Source organism: Perognathus longimembris, chromosome 19, assembly GCF_023159225.1.
Source record: "Perognathus longimembris pacificus isolate PPM17 chromosome 19, ASM2315922v1, whole genome shotgun sequence".
NCBI lineage: Eukaryota > Metazoa > Chordata > Mammalia > Rodentia > Heteromyidae > Perognathus > Perognathus longimembris.
This window is the reverse complement of record NC_063179.1, coordinates 7,018,465-7,044,172: the sequence shown is the minus strand read 5'-3', so window position 1 is coordinate 7,044,172 and position 25,708 is coordinate 7,018,465. Positions and strand designations below refer to the sequence as shown.

The 25,708-nt window shown below is 41.5% G+C and overlaps 1 protein-coding gene across 1 annotated transcript in view; it reads left to right on the top strand.

Moving 5' to 3' along the window:
• The window catches only part of Dnah5 (dynein axonemal heavy chain 5), a 205,526-nt gene that overhangs the window by 138,001 nt on the left and 41,817 nt on the right, over window positions 1-25,708 (top strand). The window contains exons 53-61 of the mRNA XM_048368360.1: window positions 1,706-1,836; window positions 4,905-5,058; window positions 5,892-6,159; window positions 9,928-10,159; window positions 11,672-11,786; window positions 12,031-12,207; window positions 15,677-15,880; window positions 18,093-18,272; window positions 21,656-21,793. Of these exons, the coding sequence (XP_048224317.1) occupies window positions 1,706-1,836; window positions 4,905-5,058; window positions 5,892-6,159; window positions 9,928-10,159; window positions 11,672-11,786; window positions 12,031-12,207; window positions 15,677-15,880; window positions 18,093-18,272; window positions 21,656-21,793 (1,599 nt within the window). The remainder of the gene's footprint in view (window positions 1-1,705; window positions 1,837-4,904; window positions 5,059-5,891; window positions 6,160-9,927; window positions 10,160-11,671; window positions 11,787-12,030; window positions 12,208-15,676; window positions 15,881-18,092; window positions 18,273-21,655; window positions 21,794-25,708) is intronic.

The window sequence follows — 25,708 nt, the reverse complement described above, 5'->3', positions numbered from 1 at the left end:
ACGCGTCACCGTGGGAGCCACCCGTGCTTTCCCACCACCTGCTCCACGTCCTTCCCTTTCATCAACTGGAAGAGTATGAGTTTTTAAAGCAAACTCAAGGTTATATTCCAGTTTAGTTTGCACGCTGAGTGTAGCAGGTTGTACCTTGTAAGTTTTACACTAAGAGCATGTGCACTTCCCGTGTGGGATTGTCATCATTTTATTCAGTGTTCTGCACAACTTCCAGCTCAGGGCTTCTTCCACCACGTGCCAGTAAAGTGGCTGACATTCCCGTTCAGAGCCTATGAGAAGCCTGCTGTTTATTTATTTATTTATTTTTAGATCATGTAATGGACATCCCTCTAAAAGTAGTGGATCAGCCTTGAACACACTAAAGCTAAGTGAAATAAACCAGACAGACAAATGGTGTAGGATTCAATTCAGGCTTAGGACGTGGAGTACTAAAAATTAAGTACTAAGTATTCACCCAGGGGCTGGGTAGAGAGGGGAACTAACTGGGAGACAGTGGGAATGAGTAGTCTCAGGTTTCCAAGATGAAATAAGCTGTAGTTAATAGTATTCAACTATACACTTCATAGTGTTTATGACAGTAAACTTGGTTATGGGTATTTTACAATAATTGAAAAACGATCATTTAAAACCAGTGAAGAACAATTACCTGTGAGCAGATGAGAGTTCTATTGGAATGACATCTACTGGGAAAGTTCTCTCCTAGTTTCATTACAGTATCTGTTTTTCAGGACAATGGGCCATCAAAGGTTGGAAGTTAAATATATTCATTTACTTAATAACTTATATGACTGAGATATGCAGTTAGATATGTCATGTGAAGTCCATTGCTGATATTATTCTTACTTTGTTGGCCACGGTTGCTTTTTTTTTCTCAGATTGTATCCTTTCAGGTAGAAAGAAGGCAGTTTGAGGTGATCTTCCTTCACTTGGGTTTGGCCATGAAGAATAATCTCATAAATATGTGCTTCCCCTGTAAATCTTAGATCCTCTTATTGGATCTTAGAGGGCTTGAGAGCTTCTTTAGAAGACCTTCCATGCGCAAATGCAGGTTACTCACCTGCTTTTGTTCTTTCCAGGAAGGAAGGCAAGGTAAACATTTATGTCAGGCTGTGTTGAGTCTGGAGAAAGAAGGAAGAGGGGCTGCTTTGGGGTTGGACCCCCTGACTATGCGGAGACATCCCTCTATGTGAAATCCGGATGCTTTTCCAAACCAAGTACAAATAAACATTCTAAATGAGACCCAAGTTTATAGTCAAGAGTTCAATGTTTCATGAAGAATAGATTGTCAGCCATATTTGATAATTAAAGGGAAGGATTGAAAAGAGAACTAATGGTGAATTCATGAGGAACAGTCTGTTTTCAAATGAAGAGGGCTTTTTTTTCAATGTAAAACTTAGAGCATCCCTTAAAGTCTTTTTTATGTATCTTCTCCAGCACAGAGCCAGCCACATTCTGGCCTGTGTGCTCACCTTTCTTGTTGGCAGTGCCTGGGATCCTACATTGATCCCACAGCTCTGACCTGGACTCATCATCCAAGTTCTTCAGACCTTTCCTCATTTTTTTCTACTAGCATGTGGCTCCAATCTGATTGAGACTCCCTCCGTTTCCACAGTGGAACTGTGGAACTCTTACACCGAAGCCAGAGGGCATTTACACGTGGAAAGCTGACTGCTTTTTCTACTTCCCACCCTAGATCTCTCGAGTGATCCGGACGCCCAGGGGAAACGCCCTCCTGGTGGGGGTGGGCGGATCAGGGAAGCAGAGCCTGACGCGGTTGGCTTCCTTCATCGCTGGCTATGCTTCTTTCCAGGTCACTCTGACAAGGTAAAAATAGAACGAAAAAAAAAAAGAAAGCTTACACTTTTGCCTAGAATGGATTTTCAAAGATGGTTCCCAGAGGCCACCTGAAGTTAAGCATGCCTTTTTCTTATAGTCCTTACACGCCAGTGGTTTATTCCTTCCAGAATGTTGATCTAGTTTCTCCTTTCAAGCTTCTCCTCAGAGTGTGACTGTTTCACATGAATATCCTGCTTTGGAGTCATTTCAGCCTGTCACAACAGTGAACTCTGGCCTGGTTGTTGTTCGGTTCTACGCAGTAGGAGTCTCACATGGTCTCTTTTGTCGTTGTTGCAGCATTTTAGAAGAAATTTGCTCTTCATGAATGATGACGCAGATTTCAAAGCTAATACGGGAGAAAAATAGAGGAAAAATTTCCCACTGATTTACTCACTCAGACACTTCGAACTATCTATCAGGTGCAGACTGTGCCCAGCACTGGCTAGGGGAACTGGCTTTGATAGCCAGCTCTCCATCTGAGATGATGAATGTAAAAGGAGGAATGATTTAGTTCACCTCCTAGTAGCACAGGCTTCAGCCTGTAGCTGGATGGCTCCATAGTTTGGGACCTGTGGAGAGGCAGGATATCAGAGTGGGGGATGGGGCATGAACAGAGGTGCTCACCTCATGCTGAGTAGAAAGAGAAAAAAGAGAGAGAGACTCAATGCTAGGGTCCCCATATCAGCTCCCATTTAGCACCCCTCCCTCAATTCCTTAACTACCTTCCACTAGGCCCCAGTTAGTTTTTTTTTTTTGTTTTGTTGTTGTTTTGTTGCCTGAGCTCTGCCCCCCGAGCTCCTCTGCTCAAGGCTAGTGCTATACCAGTTTAGGCCACAGAGCCACTTTGTATTCTGGTGGTTAATTGGAGATAGGAGTCTCACGGACTTTCCTGTCTGGGCTGGCTTTGAACCATGATCCTCAGATCTCAGCCTCCTGAGTAGCTAGGATTACAGGCACGAGCCACGGGTGCCTGGCTTTGGGCACTTTTTTTTTTTTTTTGAGGGGAAATTAACTGAAAGATTTCTGCTTTATTTCAAGTACTAGAACACATAGAAATGTCACAAATCTTGTAGTGTGGACAGAATCTGCACAAAGCAAGGACTCAGATTTTTGTTCCTACCACTGGTATAAAACATTATTGTTTCCAAAGCACTTTTACATGAAAGAGCTAATTTGGTGTTCCAAAGAATTTTTTTTTTGGGGGGGGCTGTTGAAGATCAGGAAGGGATAGTAGTCTATCCTGCAGCTGATCTGCAGAGTGGCTATGGATTGCCTGATATCTGAGATGGAGCTAAAAACTGCTGCAAGATTTTTCCAATAAGAAATGTACTCACTGCCTTACGTATGAAACTGTAACCCCTCTCTACATCACTTTGACAGTAAATAATTAAATGAAAAAAATAAGCAAAAGAACAACAATAACAAATGCATCCCCCCCCCCAGATGATTTCTAGTGTAGTGTGACCTCTAGTGCATTGTTATGCCTCAGTAAACACACTCCACAGCAGTGATGAGCTGATCCTTCTGCCTGCCATGCTCACAATGCCCCATTCCCAATGAGAGGAGAAGCAGTCTCCCGGCCTGCACACAGCCTTCCAGAGCCTGCCATCCTCCTTTACTCAGGAGAGAGAGATCTAAGGGTCAAGCTGTGAAGCTAGCCTGGGCAGGAAAGTTCCTGAGACTCTTTTTTTTTTTTTGGCCAGTCCTGGGCCTTGGACTCAGGGCCTGAGCACTGTCCCTGGCTTCTTTTTTTGCTCAAGGCTAGCACTCTACCACTTGAGCCACAGTGCCACTTCTGGCCATTTTCTGTATATGTGGCGCTGGGGAATCGAACCCAGGGCCTCATGTATACGAGGCAAGCACTCTAACCACTAGGCCATATCCCCAGCCCCTTCCTGAGACTCTTATCTGCAATTAAAAGTATCAAAATGCCAGAAATGGGCCTGTGGCTCATTGGTAGAGTGCTAGCCTTGAACACAGAAGCTTAGGGATAACCCCCCCGCCCCCATGCCCCCGGAAAAAGTAAAAGGGTTCTTTCTCATCATTGGATCTAGATCTATATTCTACTTTTCTAGAAAATATTGATGCATAGTTGTGGTATTTGTAAATATAGAGTTTAGTTCATAGATTAAAAGCAAAGACAGGATACAGAACTATTTCGTATCTTTAGAAAATCCAATGGCTCTTTGTCCTTGTGCTCTGGATCCTGAGTTTTTAATGACACAAAAGAGAAATAACAATTTAATAAACACGAGTCTCCAGGACTGGAGACTATTTCCATTCCTATTTTTGATAGTTATGGACTACTGTTTCGAGACTTCTTCAGTGTTTCTTGATTATAGGTTAGCTTCCATCTACCCATCACTTTGAGGCGTGAGAGCAGATTTGTGGTGGGATTTGTTTCAACTATGCAGCCACAGTTGTAGTTTGCTACAATATACTGATGTCTGAGAAAACGTTTAGTAGAATCCATTGTTCCATGGACAGTAATAACGTTGGGAATCATTTATAACAGGACATCTCTTCTCTTCATAGAACGAAAGCTTGAGTTTACTTTTCGTTCATGTATGAGACGCTTCCAAAAGTACCAGTTGCAGATGAGTGCTTCCCCAATCTCCTAATGATCCTTTCTAACAAATGTCATTGTTAATACATTTTCAAATCGAGACATGGTTTGTGCGTTCAAATGGTGTTTGTGTATGAAAAGAAATTCTGTTTTTGTTCAGGTTAACTTTAAAAAAAATTGGAAGGCGTTGTACAAAGGAGTTGCTATTCAACCAAGCAGTTTACGAATACGATGCATCTCCATCACTGTCATTCCTCTCATCATTCTCCCTCATCCCTCCCCACCGAGCCGTCCCTCAATGTTGTTGATTTTTTTCTGCATTGAATATGCATTGAATTTCATGGCTGCATTTTCTCTCTTCCTCTCTTCATTAGTCCGCTCCCTCCCCTTACCCTTGAGCTTGCCAAATGCATAAAGCATTGTTGTTATAAGGCTGTTTGCTTCCCATGAAGATATTCTATCTGATGCTACAATGACAATGACGCTCTAGGTCCTACAACACAGCAAATCTGATGGAAGACCTGAAGGTTTTGTACCGGACAGCGGGTCAGCAAGGAAGAGGAATCACCTTCATTTTCACAGACAATGAGATTAAAGATGAGTCATTTTTGGAATATATGAATAATGTCCTGTCATCTGGTGAGGTAGGAGCACAACTTGTTCATGTATTTGTTTTTAGACTTCCGTAATTTTATTATTATTATCTCTTAAGTAGTTGCACAAATGGGTTTCAGTTCAACATACCAATGTCTGAGTACAATGCATCTTGACCAGTGCCAGTCCTTCCATCATTCTTCTCTTCTCTTTCCTGGCCCCCACCCATCAGCTCCAATGACCAGGTTCCATTTTCACAACTGTACATTGAATATTAGGACTCTACCTGCCTAGCCTTCCTCCCTCCATTTGTTATTATTATTTTGATTAAGTAAACAATGCCTTTGGCTATTGGATTTTTGGTTTTTTTTTGGCCAGTCCTGGGCCTTGGACTCAGGGCCTGAGCACTGTCCCTGGCTTCTTTTTGCTCACTTGAGCCACAGCGCCCCTTCTGGCCATTTTCTGTATATGTGGTGCTGGGGAATTGAGCCTAGGATAATGTATACGGAGGCGAGCACCCTTGCCACTAGGCCATATCCCCAGCCCCTGGCTATTGGATTTTTGAAGAATAAAAATTCACCTGAAAATCTGGAGCTAAGCATTTAAGGCCTCAAGGAATGCTCAGGGTGACAAGTGGAAAAACAAGAGAGAGGTTAGAAGGAAAGCTGATTAGATTTAATGTACCATTTTGCCCTCCTCAAGGGCCATAATTGGGATAAATTATAGAATTATTTATGTCAAATGTGTACATTTCATCTTGAAAACTTTCAGTTAATTTTTCACAGGTAAATCTAAGTACACAAATGGAGAAAAGGCCTTGCACCTATTGAGCTGCCTGTTTTAATTTGTTTCATTTGTGTGGATTTCTGGATTTCTTATGAAGGTCTCCAACCTATTTGCCCGTGATGAAATTGATGAAATTAACAGCGATCTGACATCAGTCATGAAAAAAGAATATCCCAGGCGCCCTCCCACCAATGAAAATCTGTACGAGTACTTCATGAGCCGCGTACGACAGAACCTTCATATTGTGCTCTGCTTTTCACCAGTGGGGGAGAAATTTAGGAACCGAGCTTTGAAGTTCCCTGCCCTTATTTCGGGATGCACGATTGACTGGTTCAGCCGGTGGCCGAAGGATGCCTTAGTTGCTGGTTAGTGTGGTGGACATATCTGTGTCAGGGCTTCTGGTTCACGGTGTTGGTTTATTCCTTCGCATTCTGTGCTGCTGGCTGTCTCCACACTGAGATGAACCAGCTCCCTTCATCTACTGTTCAAAGACGTTATGTTTTTCCCCTCCAAGATGTTGCTCTTTTTAACTTGGCAGCTATTCCCCCCCCCCCCCAGAGTGTGATTGTCAGAGAGTGCGATCTTCCCTTTGTACCCCCTGAGTTAATGTTGAGTGATTTTAATATTTCAGTGGTATTTGAAGGCTTTGCCTCGGTTGCCTCCCCAGGCAGTTTCTGGGTGACACAGGAAGGTGCGGAGGTGTTCATCTCACCATTCTTTTTTAAAGTGTGCTTGTCAACCCCAGCACAGTCAAAACCAGGGGTTCCTTGGGCCCTCCTGTCTTGTTGCTGCAGTGCTGTGAATAAGGAGAACGTGATCCAGAAATCCTCCCCTGGCTTCTGCCCTTGGCAAAAGCTGCCGATCTCTGACAGGAGTCTTGCTACCTCTCCTGAGGAATCCCACGAAAGGTTCATGTCCCACTTGCTCTGTAAATGAAGTTGGAGCATTTCACAAGTATAGGAGCTATCAGAGATCATATATTGAGCTCACTGGGGTATTTTTCTTTTTCAAATTTTGGTGGGATCTATGGCTTTTTAAAAAGTTATAAGAAGTCAAATTTCAACCTTGAACAACTGTTTCAGAACTGTTGGGGAACGCTGAGTTAGTAGTTTTCCTACCTTTCGATGGTTTTTGTTTTAAGTTGAAGATTACTTTCCAGTGAGGCCTTATAGCTATTCTTAGTAGATAAAGCAAGAAAGATGGGAGTGAGGGAGGGAGAAGTTATGGGCCCTCATCTTCTCATCTCCAAGCTGTGGCTATCTGCACTTCTGCCTTTTGAGTTCTGTGGTACCCTGTATTAAGATGATGGAATATCTTGTCTACTTCCTTTAAGGATAGAGAAATTGGAGAGGGATTTGTCAGAGGTGGGAAGAAATCAGTACTGGGGTAGGATCAATACCATAGTTAGGATCTAGGTCAGTCTGTCCCTATCTATCTATCTATCTATCTATCTATCTATCTATCTTGTCCATTTGTTTATCTACCTGTTTATATTGGCTATCTAGATATCTATTTCTCTTAATCATATATATATATATAAATGATCATTAGCTCTTTACTCTTTTATTTTGGTTTAATAAATTTACTTCTGGGGAAGAACAAATGTTATTGGCACAGTACTAATGATAACCATGTTTTCTCAATATGTCGCTTTTAAACACAGAAGGTTTTTAACTTGTCTCCTGTACAAATGCATAGCACAGTTTTATCTTTGTCTTAGAAAGCTTGAAAACAGACCCATGATTTAAAAATTTTAAGTCCCCATAAAATTTTAAATGAGGCTAAATGTATGAGTTAAAATTTTCTCAAGATAGGAAATGCATACAGAGCACCAACAATAGTATTTCAGAGTTGTGTCATTACAGTCTTCTCAGAAGTAGGATAATCCTTGTGTAGGTATTTTGTGAAATTCTAAGTAAGGTCTTACTTAGAATAAAAAATATATATCTTACGATGATTTACTCTGAAACAGTTCTTCACATTTAATCTATATTTCAGTCATCCCTTTTAGTGTGAGACAAATTATTAATCCTTCTTTTTGTTAATTTCTCATAGCCCTGACCTTTTCTTTTAAATTTCATTTCACTGACTCAATTCAAGGTTTCACAGAGTCCCGGACAATTTCTCTTCTGTACTCAGTTCCTAGGGAGTGGCTTGATCTTCATGCACAAAACTGTTTTTTCATTTATTGAGAACATATTGCTTGCACTTAGCATCTATTGAGTCACCATACTGGAGGGCAAGGAGACTTGTTTCTCATCTCTAGATTCTTTCCCAAGGAGAGTGTATCTTTTTGACTGGTACACCCCATTAATTTTTATTTTCAATTTGGTCTGTTGGCTGGCTCAGAATCTATGTGCTCACTTGCCCATATGATCCTTCCTTATGGATCTCTTGTAGATTCCTTAAATTCAAACTACCTGAAACTAAACTGGTTCTGTCTCCAGAGGGCCACCATTGTCCATCAAACTAGACACCTTTTTCCTTTCTTAAAACATTTATTCTTTCTTCAACTCTAAAACCTAATCTGCCTTCATGTCATGTCAATTCCATATCCTAACTGTTGGCAGAATCTCTTTCTTTTTACTGACATCCTATACCAAGTCATCATTGTTGTACCCCGAGAAAACCCAAATAGCTTTCTAGTGAGCTCTCTTCCACCTGCCTCTCAGTCATTTTACATTGAAAACAGAATAATGGTAAAGATACAAACCCAATAACATTGCTTTCTGCTTAAATCTTTCCAGGTCCTTATATTGCTTCCTATTTATAACACACGCACACACACACACACACACACACACACACACGTATGACTTCTGCTGAGATACATAAAATGGCTATGATCGTTTAAAATAATTTTTTTTGGCTGTGACAGTTTTAAATACAGTATACCCTCCATGGGTAAACATCACAGCAATGGATATGTAGTGGGTATACATGTAGGTAGCAATTGCTTTGGTCTTATGTCATGGCTTACTCTTTTCTAAGGGGTTTCACTTCAACATGTCGGCAGACGTGCACAATGCATGTTGATTGGTGCCACTCCTTCCATCATTCTTCTTTTCATCTCTCTCAACCCCAGCTATCCTCTCATCTTACTTGGGTCCACTTCACACATGTACAGTGAATACTCTCACTGTATTCACCCACCACTCCTTTCTCCATTTTTCTGTCCTACCTCCTATAAGTCCCACCCCCTCAGATCAAACAAGTTTCAGCTTCCTGGCCTTCATTGTGTTAAACTGTCAGTTAATTGTCCCAAAGACTGGCTCCACTGCCGTCTTATACCAGGAAGTGCTACCTTATAACCGGTCCACTCTTAAGCATTATGGGGAAGGCAAAATCCTCCAACAGAAGAGTTTTACCCAAATATTTCTAAAGGAGTCTGTAAATTAGAACTGACCAGGAATGGGCCACTGCTACTCTTAAGAACAAGACTAGAGAGACAAAGGATAAGAGACAACCAATGCAACAGCAATACTTACAAAACTATATGCTGCAACCAACTGTATAAATCATGGGGGGAGGAAAATAGGGAGGGAAGAGAGGGGAATGAGGGAGGAGGTAACAACTTGGATAAGAAATATACGCACTGCCTTATGTATGAAACTTGTAACCCCTCTGAACATCACTTTGACAATAAAGAAATACTTTTTTTAAAAAAAGAACAAGACTGATATGGGTTTTAAAAAATGTAGTGATGAAAAAGTTTGGTGATGAACATTTGCACGTGCCAAATACAGTTGCAGAGTAGAGGAAATAAGGGATTAGCAGGGTCTGCGTTAAAAAAATTAAACGGGATTTTTCAACAGCAGTGCCAAGTGCACACCGAGGGCCGAGTTATTTGTATCATATTTGTCTTTATGTAAATCATAGAACAGACTGGCTGCTGCCCAGAATCTGCAGCTGTGTAGAGAAGATTTCTCTGCAGAAACACCAGAAAACAGTAATGGTGAGAGGCTTAAAATCATCCATAGTTTTATATGTGAAAGAGAAAATAAAATGGTTGATGTCTTAGGCTTGCTGCCCAAAGTGCTGACCTGATTTACCTGACCTGGACCGCAAACATAGAATGCATTTCCTGGAATGTCTAAGGTGACCTTGAAAACGGTTGTCTTTATTCCTTCTAGTGGCCGAACACTTCCTGTCTGCCTATGCTGTCGACTGCAGCGTGGAAACGAAGAAGGAGGTTGAGCAGTGTATGGGTTCCTTCCAGGACGGAGTGGCTGAGAAGTGTGTGGATTATTTCCAGAGATTCCGACGTTCTACCCACGTGACGCCCAAGTCATACCTCTCCTTTATTCAGGGCTATAAGTTCATATACGGAGAAAAGCACAGGGAAGTTCAAACCCTGGCAAACAGGTGAGTGTGAAGTTGAGGTCAAAGTTACTTTAAAGCAGTCAACCTAAACTGCCCACCATGGACATTTTGCCAGGACTAGAGACATGGTTGCTGGTCAGAAATGGTGTAGAGTTTGGGGATTATGTTGACATCTAAATGCACCCAGGAATGCTGTTAAATAACCTCAGTGCACAGGGAAGATACCCTTCCCCCCAGTGAGAATTTCCCAACCCCATATTTCAAGTGCTTATTTTGAGGAACCTTTCGCTAAGCTATGCATGTGGATTGTACGTACAACCCCAGCTACTCAGAAGGTGAAGATCAGGGAGACCATGATCTGAGGTCAGCCTAGCCTAGGAGGACAGTGAAATCCCCATCTCAACCAAGAATCCAGACTTGGCAGTGCACGTGCCTGTAATCCTAGCTATACAGGAGGGATAGGTAAGAGGATCAAAGTCTGAGGTTAGGTCTGGGACAAATGGGAGACTGTAAGTAAAATAATAACTTCAGCAAAAGTAAGCACTGGAGCTGTGGCTCAAGTGGGAGATTTCCTGAGGTGCAATTGTGGAGTTCTGAGTTCAAACTCCAGTACTGCCAAACAAGGAGAGAGAAAGAGATGGAGAGAGAGAGAGACAGAGACACAGAGACAGAGAGAGAGAGACAGACAGACACAAAATCTTTTTGAGCCCCTTTGCATGAGTATTCTGGGGTACCCAGGGGATTTATTGTTGCCCAACAGAATAAACTGCTGTCGATCCCATGTGGCCAGACACCTTGTGATATCAAATGACATAGACCCTCAAAATAAGTAAAAAGGAAAGAAATTGAGAGCTCATGTAGTCTCTCCTTCCTTCATCCTACCCCTCTGAGTCACCGAGTTGGAAGCAGCCGGGGTGGCTTTTACGTTCCTTATAGAGTCAATGTTTTTGCCTCCCCAAAGTGTGTCCCAAAGTTCACTGTCTGCCCTGTAAGTTTTTTTAACACTCAGATTTTTCTGCCTGAAGATAACCAGACCTAGCCAGGGCTGCCATGTTGGGATACCTCAGTGGCCATGGGACTGACTGAATCTGAACCTTACATCCCTTAAGCCCCAATGCCAGGTTGATACATGGACCTCACTCCCTCTTGGAGCTGTTCTGATTTTTAATTTGTTTCTTTCTTCCTAGTATTTCCTCTTTTTACTTTGTAAGATGCTTTAAAAAAAAACCCAAAGGTTTAAATTGTTTCCTTGGTCCATGATAGGCTGCACGCATTTGAAGTTGGTTATCATTAAGCTTAATGTCATGAGCCCATTGTCTACCTAATACGGATTCAGATCTACTGTTGTTTGTTCCTCGTGTCACGAGTCCATTTTATTGAGCTCACTCTTCCTCCACATACTTTATGAAGGAATGAGGGCGCTGCAGGCCTGACACTAAAAGCTGGGCTTCTATCTTGGGTCTTCCATTTGCATACATACTCAACTGCAGTCACGAGGGGACATGGCCACATGCCATACATGTTGACATTGCTTGCTTGGCTTTCCAACTCTAGAATGAATACTGGATTGGAAAAGCTCAAAGAAGCTTCGGACTCTGTTGCAGCCCTGAGCAAAGAATTGGAAGTTAAAGAAAAGGAACTGCAAGTGGCCAATGACAAAGCCGACACGGTGCGTGGACTTTTCCACACTGCCTCATGCCCCTTGAGTTCACACTTCACAAATGTCGCCAATGCATGATTGTTACAGCATAACCACGGGATTGCAGATGTTTTTTCCATTAGAATAAAAGACTGTAAATTTTATGTCCAAAAAGATCGGGTCATTGGACAATATTAATGAAAAGACACTGATGCTTTTCTTCTAGGGCTGTGGCAATGTTTGATTTGATATGATGTGTTTTCTATTGAATTAGGTCTTAAAAGAAGTCACAATGAAAGCACAGGCTGCTGAAAAGGTTAAGGCTGAGGTACAGAAGGTGAAAGACAAAGCCCAGGCCATAGTGGACAGCATCTGTAAAGACAAAGCCATTGCTGAGGAGAAACTGGAAGCGGCAAAGCCGGCATTGGAGGAGGCAGAGGCAGCACTACAGGTAAACCAACAGCTGCCGCCTTTGACGCCGGGGAGGAGAACTTAAGGCAGAAATATGATCCGTGATAGCAAGGAGATACTCTAAGGGCCAGACCAAACCTTTCATCACCGGAATGATTCCAAGTACCACTTTCTGTGCCGAGACTTTGTTAACTCTTTATAGATTTCTCACATGGAAGTGAGCATCTCATTCTCCTTACCAGTGAGGTGGGTGGTGGTAGGCAGTGCTGGCCCAGACTTCCGAGTCCTGGTGTCATCGCTAAGGGCTGTCACGTTGGGGTAGTCATGTGAATTTTCTGAAATAATGTTTTCTCACTCATTATAAAAACTTTAAAGTAGGTGATCTAGAAGGTATGACCCTCTCTGAAGTTGTCTGTGTTTTATCTGAAGAATTACATGTCTGATGTGGTCCATTAGCCAGGCTTCCAACACACGTAGCCAAGGTAAGTCACATAGAAGTTGCAGGGATGGTGAAATCACGCAGAAGTTTGCATTCTTTAAACATTTAATGTCTTCAGTGAATGAGGGCTGACCTTAAAGGTCTGGTCTGGTGCTGAAGACTCAATTTAAGATTTTTTTCCCCCAAATCTCAATTTAGGATTGTTTTTTTTTTTTTTTTGGTCAGTCGTGGGCCTTGGACTCAGGGCCTGAGCATTGTCCCTGGCTTCTTCCCGCTCAAGGCTAGCACTCTGCCACTTGAGCCACAGCGCCGCTTCTGGCCGTTTTTTGTTCTGTATATGTGGTGCTGGGGAATCGAACCTAGGGCCTCGTGTATCCGAGGCAGGCACTCTTGCCACTAGGCTATATCCCCAGCCCCTAGGATTGTTTTTTACTTCTGTCTAACTCGCCTGCTCCCTTCTGCTTTTGACGCTTAGCTCAGAAGTGGTTAGAGAAGGGAATTCAGCTATCATTCTGCCTCAAACGCAAGTTATTTCACCTCATCGGAGTATGCAACGTTACTTGGATATCATTTTTGTGTTTTCTCACTTACCACTTCCTTCCTAGGCATGCTGCTTGAAGCATTTGTACATCTTATTGATCAAAAGGAAGTCTTGAGCCTTTTTGATATTATGTATATATACATATATATATATATATATCTCCAATATAAAGCATATTTGTTTCTGGATGGAGGGGTGTATTGGGTGGGGGTGCTTGCCTTGCCTGAACTAGACCCTGAGCTCAATCTGCTGCAACCATTCCAGCACCAGCACCAACACTTCTATCATTGCCCAAGCAGATGCATTTTTGCTCTGTTGAGTTAATGAAGAAAATGCCTTCTCTTTTCGCTGTGGCTTTTCCTCACACTACTGCATGGAGCACATCTCCTCATTGGTTTCCTCTTCCTTCATGCACTAGCTAATTTCCTGTTCTGAATCCTGGGTGTCCCCCAGGGCCTTCGGTTTCTCAGGTTTGTGGAAGACACACATTCCTCCTCCCACCTTTGGCGGCACAGAGCGGGATTTGGTCTGCAGTGACAACGACCTTGGAAGCCCTTGCTGAATCCTCAGTCCCCGATGGAATCAGAATTAGACCCACGGCCTCCCGGTCCTGCCTAAAAGGCGGCTACCCCCTTAGGTGTAAAAGAGTTGGCATCTCTTTTGCCATTGCAAAATGCTTCTGTGTCACCAAGCAGTGCTGTTTACCACTAAAATATCCGCATCACCTAATCATTGGTGCAGAAGTGTATGTGGTCAGAAATAACGTGATGAGGTGTATGCTAGCATCGGGCCTGTTCCTACGCAGGCCAGCTTGGCAGAAGCAAAACCACTTACTTCATGGCCAACAAGCAAAGGAAGAAGAAAAGTGTGGTGTCCCAATATCCCTTTCAATTCCCTGTGGTTTAGCGGTTCTATGCGTGTAAGATTCCCTCACTTCCCAAGAACTCGGCCCTGGGAGCAAGCCTAAAACACTTGAGCCTTCAGCAGACTTCCAACATCCTAACCACAGCAGGATGTGTTAAGAGATATTAAAAAAAATCAATTCTTAAAAAAAAAGGTTCTTTCTCAATCTTTATTGCATCTTTGTGAACTATAAACAATCTTGCAGTAGGTTACTACCATTTCATACTAAGTTCTCTAACATAATGGCATCAAGTTGCGTTGATTTGTACGATAAATGGAGATAACAGCAAAGAATAGGTCCCTCCCCGCCTTAATGATTGATCTGACGTTAGCTGAAAGTAAGAATTCTCTTCAGCTGTTAACTAGCTGTGATAGTGCCTTGTATGGAGGAGAGTATGTAATAACCCTATCACTTTGCCTGCGGGTAAAAGGGGAATTCAGTACTTACACAAAATAGGTTGAACTTTAGATTCAACACCCTGGGTACTCAGTGTATAAGCCCAAACGTGTCTGAAAATTCAACCTATGAAAGTGAAGGCAAAATTCAGCCAGCCCAGCCCTTACATTTTATATAATTTGAATTCTACTTCCCCAGAAAAGGCCATTCTACTTATTTTCCTTCTCTCATGGCTCCTATCTCAAACAAAAGTTTGCCATTTTGGTTCTTTTCCACAAATTCTCAGTGTCTACCTGTCTAGCTTTTGCAAATGTTAATATGTTGAAATCAATCTTTTCATGGTATATAGTTACATTCCCAAATTACCAGGTCCAGTATGTGTGTTCTTTCTCAGTCTTCTGAGAAAGCTCATTAGCTTTGCTGAGAAGGTCATTGGTTACTTTCTTTTGACAGGAGGGATGCAAATGCAAGCACAATGGAGGGTTAGCCAGACAGAGAAGGATCTGACCTATGCTATTTGTCCTACAGATATCACAGTATTAGGTTGTCTATTTAATGTTTTTCAATACTTACTTCATGAAGTGTTTGAGAGAGAGAGAGAGAGAGACCAATTATTCTCAACCTAAATGAGTCTGAGTGTTAAGTAATTTACACTATGAGAATAGCTGGACATAATGGAACTTTTCTGAGAGCTTTGTGAAATTCACATTGCCCAAGTTCCTTCGTTTAAAGGTCAGTTTCCAGAGAAGAAACCTCTAATTATTCAATCTGTCAGCCCTGTGGCTGCCCTCTGGTATCAGTCCACCAAGACAAGTCTGAGTTGCTTAATAGAGAGGCAGATTCTTGACCCACATAACTTAGGTGCAAAAAACGGCAAAAACAACAACAACAACAAAACCCCAAACAAAACAAAACTCATTGCAAACACAGTTTTTTGCTAGTTCCAAATCTGCTTAAATACTCAGTGTCTTTTTTTCCTTCGTGTGCTACATAGTAGTTCCTACAGTTCTTCCCCTTATCTGTGCCCCAACATTTTGGTCCACCGACTGTCAGATTGAATTACAAAAAGTGTGACTGTTTTGGGACATGCACCTCTTCGGGATTAAATGGGAATCTGTACCTCAAAGACATGGCATGTCTGCTAACGAAATGGTGGCGTTTAGACCTAAAAGGCTGTGTTGCCAGAGCTTTCTTGCCCTCCATTGCACGCCCCTCCCCTCTCTCTGCAGACCATCAAGCCGTCGGACATTGCCACCGTCCGCACCCTAGGCAGACCCCCGCACCTGATCATGCGGATAATGGACTGCGTGCTGCTGCTGTTTCAAAGGAAGGTCAATGCTGTGAAAATTGACCCGGACAAGAGCTGCACCATACCTTCCTGGCAAGAATCTTTAAAACTGATGACGGCAGGAAACTTCTTGCAGAACTTACAGGTTGGTGGTTCACTAAGGCTAGAACAAGAAGAGACTCAGCTGTCTGGAACTGCCGAGTCCTCAGGTAGAATTTGCTTCTAAAAGGAAGTTGCTCTCTGTATATATTTGAACATACATATTTTTTTTCTTTTAGTTTTTTTCTCTAATGCAAGAGAGTATATGTGTTAGAAAATTTCCTGGCAGACTCTAGGTGTGTTACACCATTTGAAGGAATCTATAGTTGTGTGTATGCATGCACACAGCCATTCATCAGTACTTTCAGGGGATTGGGTCAAGAACCCTTGTGGATACAAAAATGCCCCTTATGTAAGATGATGTAGAATTTTCCTAGAACTTGTGCTTTAATCTAGATGCTTTAAATCACCCCCTTCCCCCATAGTTATAATGCCACTACAATGTAAATGCAGCATATACAGCTGCTATACTGTATTTTTTCAAGGGATAATGATAAGAAATAGGTCTGTATAAGTTCAGTGCAGATGCGATGTTTTCTATTATTGAGCCACCGCTGGCTGCATCTGTAGATGTAGCAAGTGCATTCGGAAGCAAGCCGATATGCAGTTGTCCTATGCCCCCTAAGTGATACATCGTCCTACACTTTCCCATCTTCTTTTAGTTATTCTGGTGGGTTTATAGCAGTGCCCTATTAATTTCTATTTCCCTGTGGAAGGGTGAAGCTGGACATCTTTTTCTAAGTTTATGAGTCTTTTGAGAATTCTTCTTTTCAGTATCTGATTAAGTGTTTTGGCTTTTAATTCTTTTGCAGAATATCACAAGTATCTTCTGTTACCTCTTAGCTTAGTTGTTCACTTTCTTAACACTATCTTTTTACAAGCACACATTGTTCTTCTTTTTTTTAATGCCGGGACTCAAACTCAGGATCCTTTGTTTTTTCTCCCTGGATATCCCTCTATCACCTGAGCTATATCTCCAAACCCCAAAGTTGTTAATTTTAATTATCAATATTTTTGTTAGTAGTGCTTTCTGTGTTCTGTTTAGACCTTGGCTCACCTCCTGTGGTTTTTTTTTCATAAAAATTTATTGTTTCATTTTTCATATCTCGAGAAGACAAATCAGATATACCCAAACCATTTCCATTTTTTTTAAAACACGGTAATTTTAGCATAATCTTGACTTTAGTTTTCAGCTCACTAGGTTTGTGAGATTATTATGTCTATTGTGTCTTGCTGCTACAACAATAAGTAGTTTAGGAAACTACTAATTGTCTTTTAGCAGAATCCTGATAAAATAGTTCAGATTCCTGCTTTCTGTCCTCTGTGGCAGGCTTACTGTCCTTGCAGGCTTTTTTTTGCTATCGTATTTTTGGTTTTGTTACACCATCCCCTTCCACTTTGCTAGGTATTTTTTGTCCGGCATCTCTCTTTGTCAAGTCTCCTAGAAGAGAGTGAGTGTTCATGCTTGCCATATGTTATGTGAAGGGTTATGTCACTAAGCAATTTAGGTGCTTACTTGGTTTCTACTTGAAAAATGTATAACCACCCCCACTTAGATGAGAAACACCACCCTTTAAAGGCCCAATTTAATTGTTGGGCCAGTCTTTTCTTTGTGATAAAGGAGGACATTCTCAGTCCATTTCTGTTGCTATTTTAAAATTGTATCCCTCCAGAAGATAATAATTCTCTCATATGCTTGATAGATGTATGATTAAAAATGAATCCACCATCCTCAAGGTCTAATGTCCAAGTTATTATCTTCACATTTCATGGGCGCTTAATAGAACTTCTGTCTGAATGTATTAAGCATTTAGTTTCTGATAAATGCTAAATCTATATGTCCTTAGGCTGAATGTAACTGCGTGTTTGTTTTTCCTTGTTGGTATTATGGGCTTGTGATTCATCTATTTAGGATTAATGACAAGAAATTTTTATTGGTTTGGAAATTCTAATAACCACATTAGTGTTAACCACCTGAACAATTTGCTGTTTCCCTGGATGCCAATATATTTATTTAAGGCTGGCATCTCTCATCTACAGTAAACAGAACCCTAACAGACTTCTTTTGCAATCATGCCTTGCTGCTTTCTCAGCTTGGCAACTTTTGCCGGATACCTTGTGATGGTCATAAAATGCCATGCTATGCACTCCCATTTTGGCTACCCAATAGTAGTTTCAGTTGCCTGGAGAGCATTGTAAGTAAGTTTTTCTTCATGGAAAGAAGTATTTTTGATTAATTTTACTCTTTTCCTCCACAGCAATTCCCCAAAGACATGATCAACGAAGAAGTGATAGAGCTTTTGAGTCCTTATTTTGAAATGGCAGACTACAACATTGAAACTGCTAAACGTGTATGTGGAAATGTAGCGGGACTCTGTTCCTGGACCAAAGCTATGGCGTCCTTCTTTTCTATCAACAAAGAGGTGCTGCCTCTGAAGGTAAGCCTTCCAGGGGAGAATTTGTGGCTGGGCCAGGGCTCCAGCTCAACCGATCTTATCTTTGCCCATTAGCTCAAGAGTCTTTATGCTCCCTGTTTCTGTCCTTAGAACCACAGACAGAGCCTGAACCCTTATGGGTGGACTCATTCTCTTTGGGACACTGAGTCCATTGTGGGTTGCTGGTTATTTTTCTTATACAATGTCAGCTTTAGGAACCACAAATTATGGCCAAAAACATTTCTAATAAAGTTCAAAGAATCTTATGAGTGAGACAGAGTTGGGACAAAGACACTGGAGGTCAGGGGATGCTTAACAGTGAGTGACCTTGGATCAAGGTCAACAACATGGCCCTCTCTTTCCTCCACTGTTACTTAGGAAAGGACATCTTCCCTTTGTTACTTAATGTGATTTGAAGATTATGACTAAGCTTCTTTTTCAGCAGTCATTTTTTTTAATCCAAAAAACTTACAGTGGTTTTCTCACTGCATAGAGAATATCATCCAGATTTTACTTCAAGACGTTTAAGCCATTTTGAAATCTGGTCAGTTCTTTCTGCAGAGTTCCTTCCCCTACCTTGTTCACCTGATGATGAGACCAGCCTGTCATCTGTTCCATAGAATTCCCATTTGCCCTGGTCGCTGCCTCTGCTGCATCCCCACAGCTCACCACACCATGTAATTATCCTTGAGCTACCTTGGGCACTATGATACAGTAGACCTGACTACTTACCGAAGATTCCCCTACTAGTGTTGGAGGATTAATATCACCATGGCATAAACATGGAGTACGAGTACCGTGTGGAAACCTACTGCAGTCTTGTTGCAAACAACTCGTCTGTTTAAGCAGTCAAGTTTTAAGTTTCATATTCACATTTCTCCCACCTAAACGATAGTAAGTCTTTAGAAATTGTAGATGCAGGCAAATACACCTTTTGAAAATGAAAGACTGGAAGTGGAGCTGTGGCTCAAAGTGGTGGAGCACTAGCCTTGAGTGAAAGAACGCCGCAGGGATAGCGCCCAGGTCCTGAGTTCAAGCCCCATGACTGACAGGAAAAACAAAAAGAAAAGAAAATGAAAGACTGTTGTCTCAAAAACCATATATATGGCTTGGTTGATTAATTTTGCTTTTGGATAAGTTTGGTCTTTTCCAGCCGTCAAGTAAAACTTACTTATACTTGTAAACCACCCACAAAACAATAATCATAATAAAATAATTAAGGGCAGCAGAAAGGTAAGTGTAGAATGATAATGTCAGTTATAATTTCTAATGATTACCAAGGCAGTGCCATTTATTCTGGGTTTGAAACCCTTGGAATCTTAGGACATCTTAAAGAGCAGACTGTGAGAGCAAACAATTGATGTCATGCTGTCCGACATGACCATGGTGTGATCACTGTAGACTTTGGCATAGTTCAAAAAAAAAAGGATGCTCTGATAATGACTGAATCATTACCAGCATGTCAAAATGAAAATCCCAGGACATTTTTTGAGTAGATATGCATACGTACATAATGTCTTAGTGGGAATTACACTTGAAATTTTGGTGTGTACTTTGCTTTTCATTGTAGTTATTTGAATAACTGTGAGCTGAATTCACTAAACATGGGCATTTTGAGTGGAGCTACATATGTTTCTCTTCCCCTGTGTTCAATATCTTTTATATTTCAACCTCCTTCCAATTTCGGGATGATATAGATCATACAGTAGAGGGCAAAGGGAACTGTTTAATTGCTCCTGGATGCTGTGCTTCTCTTTCTGAGAAGTCAGCCCTAGAAGTGCCTTCCTGTCATCTCATGAGCATCCTGAATGTTGGACCACTCATCTTATCAGAAGCATCTTAAGGCTCTCCGTTAAATACATGCTGCTGTGCGGATTTGTATGTTTACTTCCCCATGCAGAGGTGAAAGATAAAGGGAGTATAGGCCATCAAAAGGTGATTCTAATGAATGTATGGAGATATATAGACCCAGGCGTCCAGCTTATCTTTTTTCTCAGAGGCTTCTTTTGCAAAATCCTGCTTCCTAAGTAAGGAGAGATCAAGGACAGTCCCTAAACTCTGAATGAAATCCTTTTAATATTAATACAGATACATTGAAGGGTTGTTCTCTTTCATCTTGGTATCTCTGTACATGGACCAAGTGACTTTGATTAGGGAATACAATTAAACAAATATTAATTATAAAGTGTGGATTCGATTCAGTATTATAGTGAGGTTTCTCTTTGAAAAATTGTATGAAAATATCAGTTCATACAAATAGAATTCATTTTTAATGAGTAGAGCCTTAAGTATTGAGCATGGCTAATAACATCTATTTTGTACAAAATTCTTGTTATAGGTTAGCTACTATACTTTTTTAAAAAATGTAGTATATCCTTTAGTTCTTACAAAAATTCTGAGAAGGAATTTTTTCATTGTTTTAATGGGTACATTATTTTTTAAGCAAGCTGCACAGTATTTAAGCAAGTCACATTATTTAAGCAAGTTGCACAGAATTCTAGAGCTTCTAAATTGGGCATCTGTGTTTGAATGATTTTTGTTAACTTCATTTAGAATAAATTTATTACTTTTTTCCAAATAAAGCAGTAGAAAACACTGGCAATTGATAGGCTGTGATGACTTACCATTATTGGGTTACTTTGGTAAGATTTTTGACTCACAGTCTCTTTGTTAATTTTCCATAGCTGTATCAAAATAACTGAGAAAGAGGGGCTGGGGATATAGCCTAGTGGCAAGAGTGCCTGCCTCGGATACACGAGGCCCTAGGTTCGATTCCCCAGCACCACATATACAGAAAACGGCCAGAAGCGGCGCTGTGGCTCAAGTGGCAGAGTGCTAGCCTTGAGCGGGAAGAAGCCAGGGACAGTGCTCAGGACTGGCTAAAAAAAAAAAAAAAAAAACTGAGAAAGAGCAATTTGGGGAAGACAGTTTTAAGTACAGGCAGTTGACATTTCTAGTGGTTCTGTGATTTTATTTTCATGGTTCTGAAGATCAGACCCAGGGCGTATTTAATGATATTGTAGATTGAAAATAGTTTTGTACAACTATCAATGGAATAGCTGGCACGACAGTGCCCCGTGAAGTGTTAGGTGTTTGCCCTCGGCAATTGTGTGGTTCACGTTGGGGTATGGTTCACTGTTCCTGTCCACCATCTTGAGAGCATTGTACGGCACCTGGCACTTTGCAGAGAAAAGTTGGCTGACAATATATTCTGGCTATGAACATGTATACCAAGTGACAGTAAGATTTGGTCTTAATGGTTTGTAAAGGTCCTGGGAATAAAACAAAGGAAAAGGGAAAACACGGAAGTGTTCTGTGTTGCTAGAGTTGAGGCTGCAGGATGTTTGGACATTTCCTGACTTTGGCTGTCTGCGTGTCCTATGCAGGCAAACTTGGTGGTGCAGGAGAATCGCCACGTCCTGGCCATGCAGGATCTGCAGAAGGCACAGGCGGAGCTGGATGATAAGCAAGCGGAGCTCGACGTGGTGCAGGCGGAGTATGAGCAGGCCATGACTGAAAAGCAGGTAACCATCCTAGGGGAGGCACAGTCACCCCAGTAATATAAGTTCCTAGCACTGTAACATCAGCAGTGCTCCTGATTAATTCTATATTTGGTAACTAGGAGCCAGATTTACACTTTCCCTAAGCAGTTCATAAAAATTGCCTGTCTCTCGTTAGCCTTTTCATGGCCAGGCTGAGATTCCTGCCTGGGGTTCTTCAGCATAGTCTGTGCACAGTGCATGACATTTTCCCTTTAAAGAATGGAGATTGGGGGTGGGGGTGAACCAGGAGAGGACACTGTACGAAAGGAAATGTACTCATTACCTGACTCACATATTCTTAATCCCTCTACACATTACATCTATAATAACAATAAAGTAAATTAATTAAAAAAGGTAAGTCTCCAGAAAGCAAAGCAGGAGATTTTAAGAAACTTTTAAGGAAATAACTTGAGTACCTATGTATGTTCGTATACTTATGCCTCGTACAATTCACTTATATGAGGAACAAATTAACATTGCGATTTGAAAGACACTGCTCAAAACCTGTGGAGAAAGACCATTCATTTCTAGTATTTGGATACTCACTTGTATCAGGAAGGACTTCTGCACACAGTAAAAATACAGAACTTATGTTTATGTTTAAATTGTAGCCTTTTGCATTAAATCATTCAATAGAGCCTTTGATTTTGAGTATCTGCAATTAATTAAATTATAGGAACACTATGGTGAAAAATGCAACTTGGACTTACAACTTGTGTTTTAATAATGGCAAATTTCTAATAAACAAATCTGATCACGAGCCTGCCTGCTGTCACCAATATGTGACGCTCTAGTCACTTTTGCTACTATTCATTCTTCCTAGGGGGCTTATGGGTCATCTAGAAAGGAGTCTAGTCTCTAGTTCATTGTGGCCCAGGCCTGCACCACCTCAGGGAGAAGAACATGGCTGGGAATCCTTCCATGGTTCCAGAGCCTTTGCTTAGAGTCCAGTTCCTATTGGCCTCCTGGACACTGAGTCTCCTCACTACAATTAAGAGATAATAGATCTAGGGTCTTGGACCCCATGGATTATTAACTCCAACTCTTAACCAGACTCTTGTCCCTCTTATGCCCTCAGACACCTCTCTCTCTCTCTCTCTCTCTCTCTCTCTCTCTCTCTCTCTCTCTCTCTCTCTCTCCTTCCCCATATCACAAGACCCCCAAAGAAACCTGAGCTTCCAGAAAGCAAGAAGCCAGGAAAAGATGGATGGAAGGGCAAGACAGAGATTTTAGGGAAAGCAAGTCAAATTGGAAGTGTCTATTTAGTGAAAATAAATTATTCTAATAACGATGTGGAGTCAAACATTACACAGTGGGCGTCTTTCCTCTGGGGGGAGCAGATTCCTGTGGGTGGTAAGGATACGGGCTGTGCCGCTCAGTTGGGATTTTTGTTTTTTTGCATTGGCTGTAGGGGAAAGAACAGCAAGGGAATGAGGACAAACTGGATCCAATAGCTCATTTTCAAAAACATATTATTGCATTATTGTTGCAGAAACAGTCTGTGTTCGTTATAGAAAATGCATTTAGGTAACCCTGAGGAGGAATCCTAATCATATTTTATTCTTTATTATCCAACAGCTGAACATATGTCCCTATTTACATATATTTTAAGCCTATTTACAAATATAACAGCCGTTCACTGCATACTTTCTTTTGTGTGTGCTAGTCTGGGGTCCTATCTCTGAGCATTTTGCTCAAGGCTAGCATTCTGCCACTTGAGGCACAGCACCACTTCTGGACTTTTGCTGCAATGTTAATTGAAGGTAAGAATATCACAGACTTTTCCTGGCTGACTGACTTCCAACTGTGGTCCTTACATCTGAGCCTCCTGAGTAGCTAGGACTACAAGGAGGGTCACTAGCACCCGGCATCATGCTCTAAAGTGAGTATATGATAAAGTGAGTTTTTAACTAGAAAAACACCGGGATCTTCTTTGTTACTGGATGCATCTGATGATGCTCCTCCCTCCGATGAAGTGGCCAACTAGTGTTGCCGGGAGGAGGGGCCCCAGATGGAAGAGACCTGGTCCTTAGTTACCGAGTTTGTGATGCTGTCAAAGAAAAAAAAAACGTTTTGAGACACATTGAGGAGAAGAAAATTAAATACTCTAGTAAAGTAAAGCAGAGGCAGGATAGCAAGATAGTGCACAATTCAGACACGGTGTGGGCCCCCCTGCTAGCAGGTGCACGGAGTGCTCTGACATCAGGCTACTCATGGTGGGAAGGTAGGATGGGGTTTGTCTCATCTTCACCTTAGGATAAGTGTGTCTCTTTATTCTGACACTTGGCACATTCCGTCATTCTTGCTGCTACATTGTGTGTTTTTTTTTTTTATCATTTGGACCCAGAGATTTCGAGGTTGGCCTTGTTAAACTTGGATCATTGGTATTTGGGCATCCTTTTTAACAAAGGATGGGTTCTGCCGTACGTTTCCTTCAAGATGCTTGTTCATTCTTGAGATAAGTATTTTCAAATGGGTTTTGTGCCAGGAGAGTCATTTTCCCAAATGTCCTCCCCGGCCCCAAGATAAGTTTCTTTCTTTAAGATATCCTCACTCTGTTCTCAGAGTACACTAATTATTTGAGAGAGAGGACAAGGCCAGAGGGAGAGAGCTGCTCTTTTTCCTTTTTCTCTTTTTAATAAATGTTATAGCTTATGGGAGAATGTAAGGCTTAAAGCAAAGGAAATGGTGCTTCTGTACTTTTAACCAAGCTATTCATTAATACAGTGTCTGTCTCTGAATTCCTGGCGGTGCTTTCCCTGATCTATCTTACCTCACTTTCTTGGTTATAAAACATTTAGATGATCATTTTTAATGGCCTCAGAGTATGACAGAATAATTTAAATAATCCTGCTAAGGAAAAGAACCAAAACAAGTTAAGCTCTTGGTAGCACGATATATGCCTATCTGTATATGTATTAAAATTATACATGTCTTTGTTGTTATTATAAATGGACACTAGTATTCATATAGTTAAGGCTTTGTCCACACTCATTTTATTTGATGAGCATAATTCTTTACAAATAGAATTATTGGCTGTCTCCTAAACATAAAGAAACAGAGGCATTTGTATTTGTGTTAAAGAACTAAGACCCTGGGCTAGTGTGTATCTTAGTCATAGAGGGTAAGTACACCCCAGGCTCTCGGTTCCATCCCTAACATACAGACACACACACAGACACACACACACACACACACACACACACACACGATTGGCCTTTTTGCAGGAGCCTCAGAGGACCCTGATCTGAAGACAAGCTTCAGTTTTACCTGAAGTAAAAGGAGGGATGGAGTTAGATAATGCAGAAATGAAACCAGGCGTTAACAGGAGAGATATTTCTAAATGTTTCTGAAGGATATTTATTTCCTTGCATTGTGCTGCATGACACTGGCGTGTATGCTAGTTTTCATTTTATTTAATATTTCATTTTTCTTTCATGGAAGTACACAAGTACAAGTTTCTGTTGTCTGTGAGGTGTTGGTATGGGGGAGGGTGTAACCCCAAGCTCTGTGGATCTAATTTTTTTTTTTTCCCGTCCTGGGGCTTGAACTCAGGGCTTGGGCACTGTCCCTGAGCTTCTTTTGCTCAAGGCTAGCACTCTACCATTTGATCCACAGCACCACTTCTGGCTTTTTCTGCATATGTCGTGCTGAGGAATTGAACCTAGGGCTTCAAGCATGCTAGGCAAGCACTCTACCAGTAGGCCACATTCCCAGCCCCTGTGTATCTAATTCTAAGGAATTTCTCCATGGTCTGTGGACAGGGCAGAGGCAGTTTGGGCTGCACAGGCCCAGGAAGATGGAGTCCTCTGCTTCCTGTGAAGTTTTGGCTTCTGTGTCCCAGAAAGGCCATTCACATGTATTGTGAAGTGTTGTTGAGGAAGGCCGGAGGCTGCA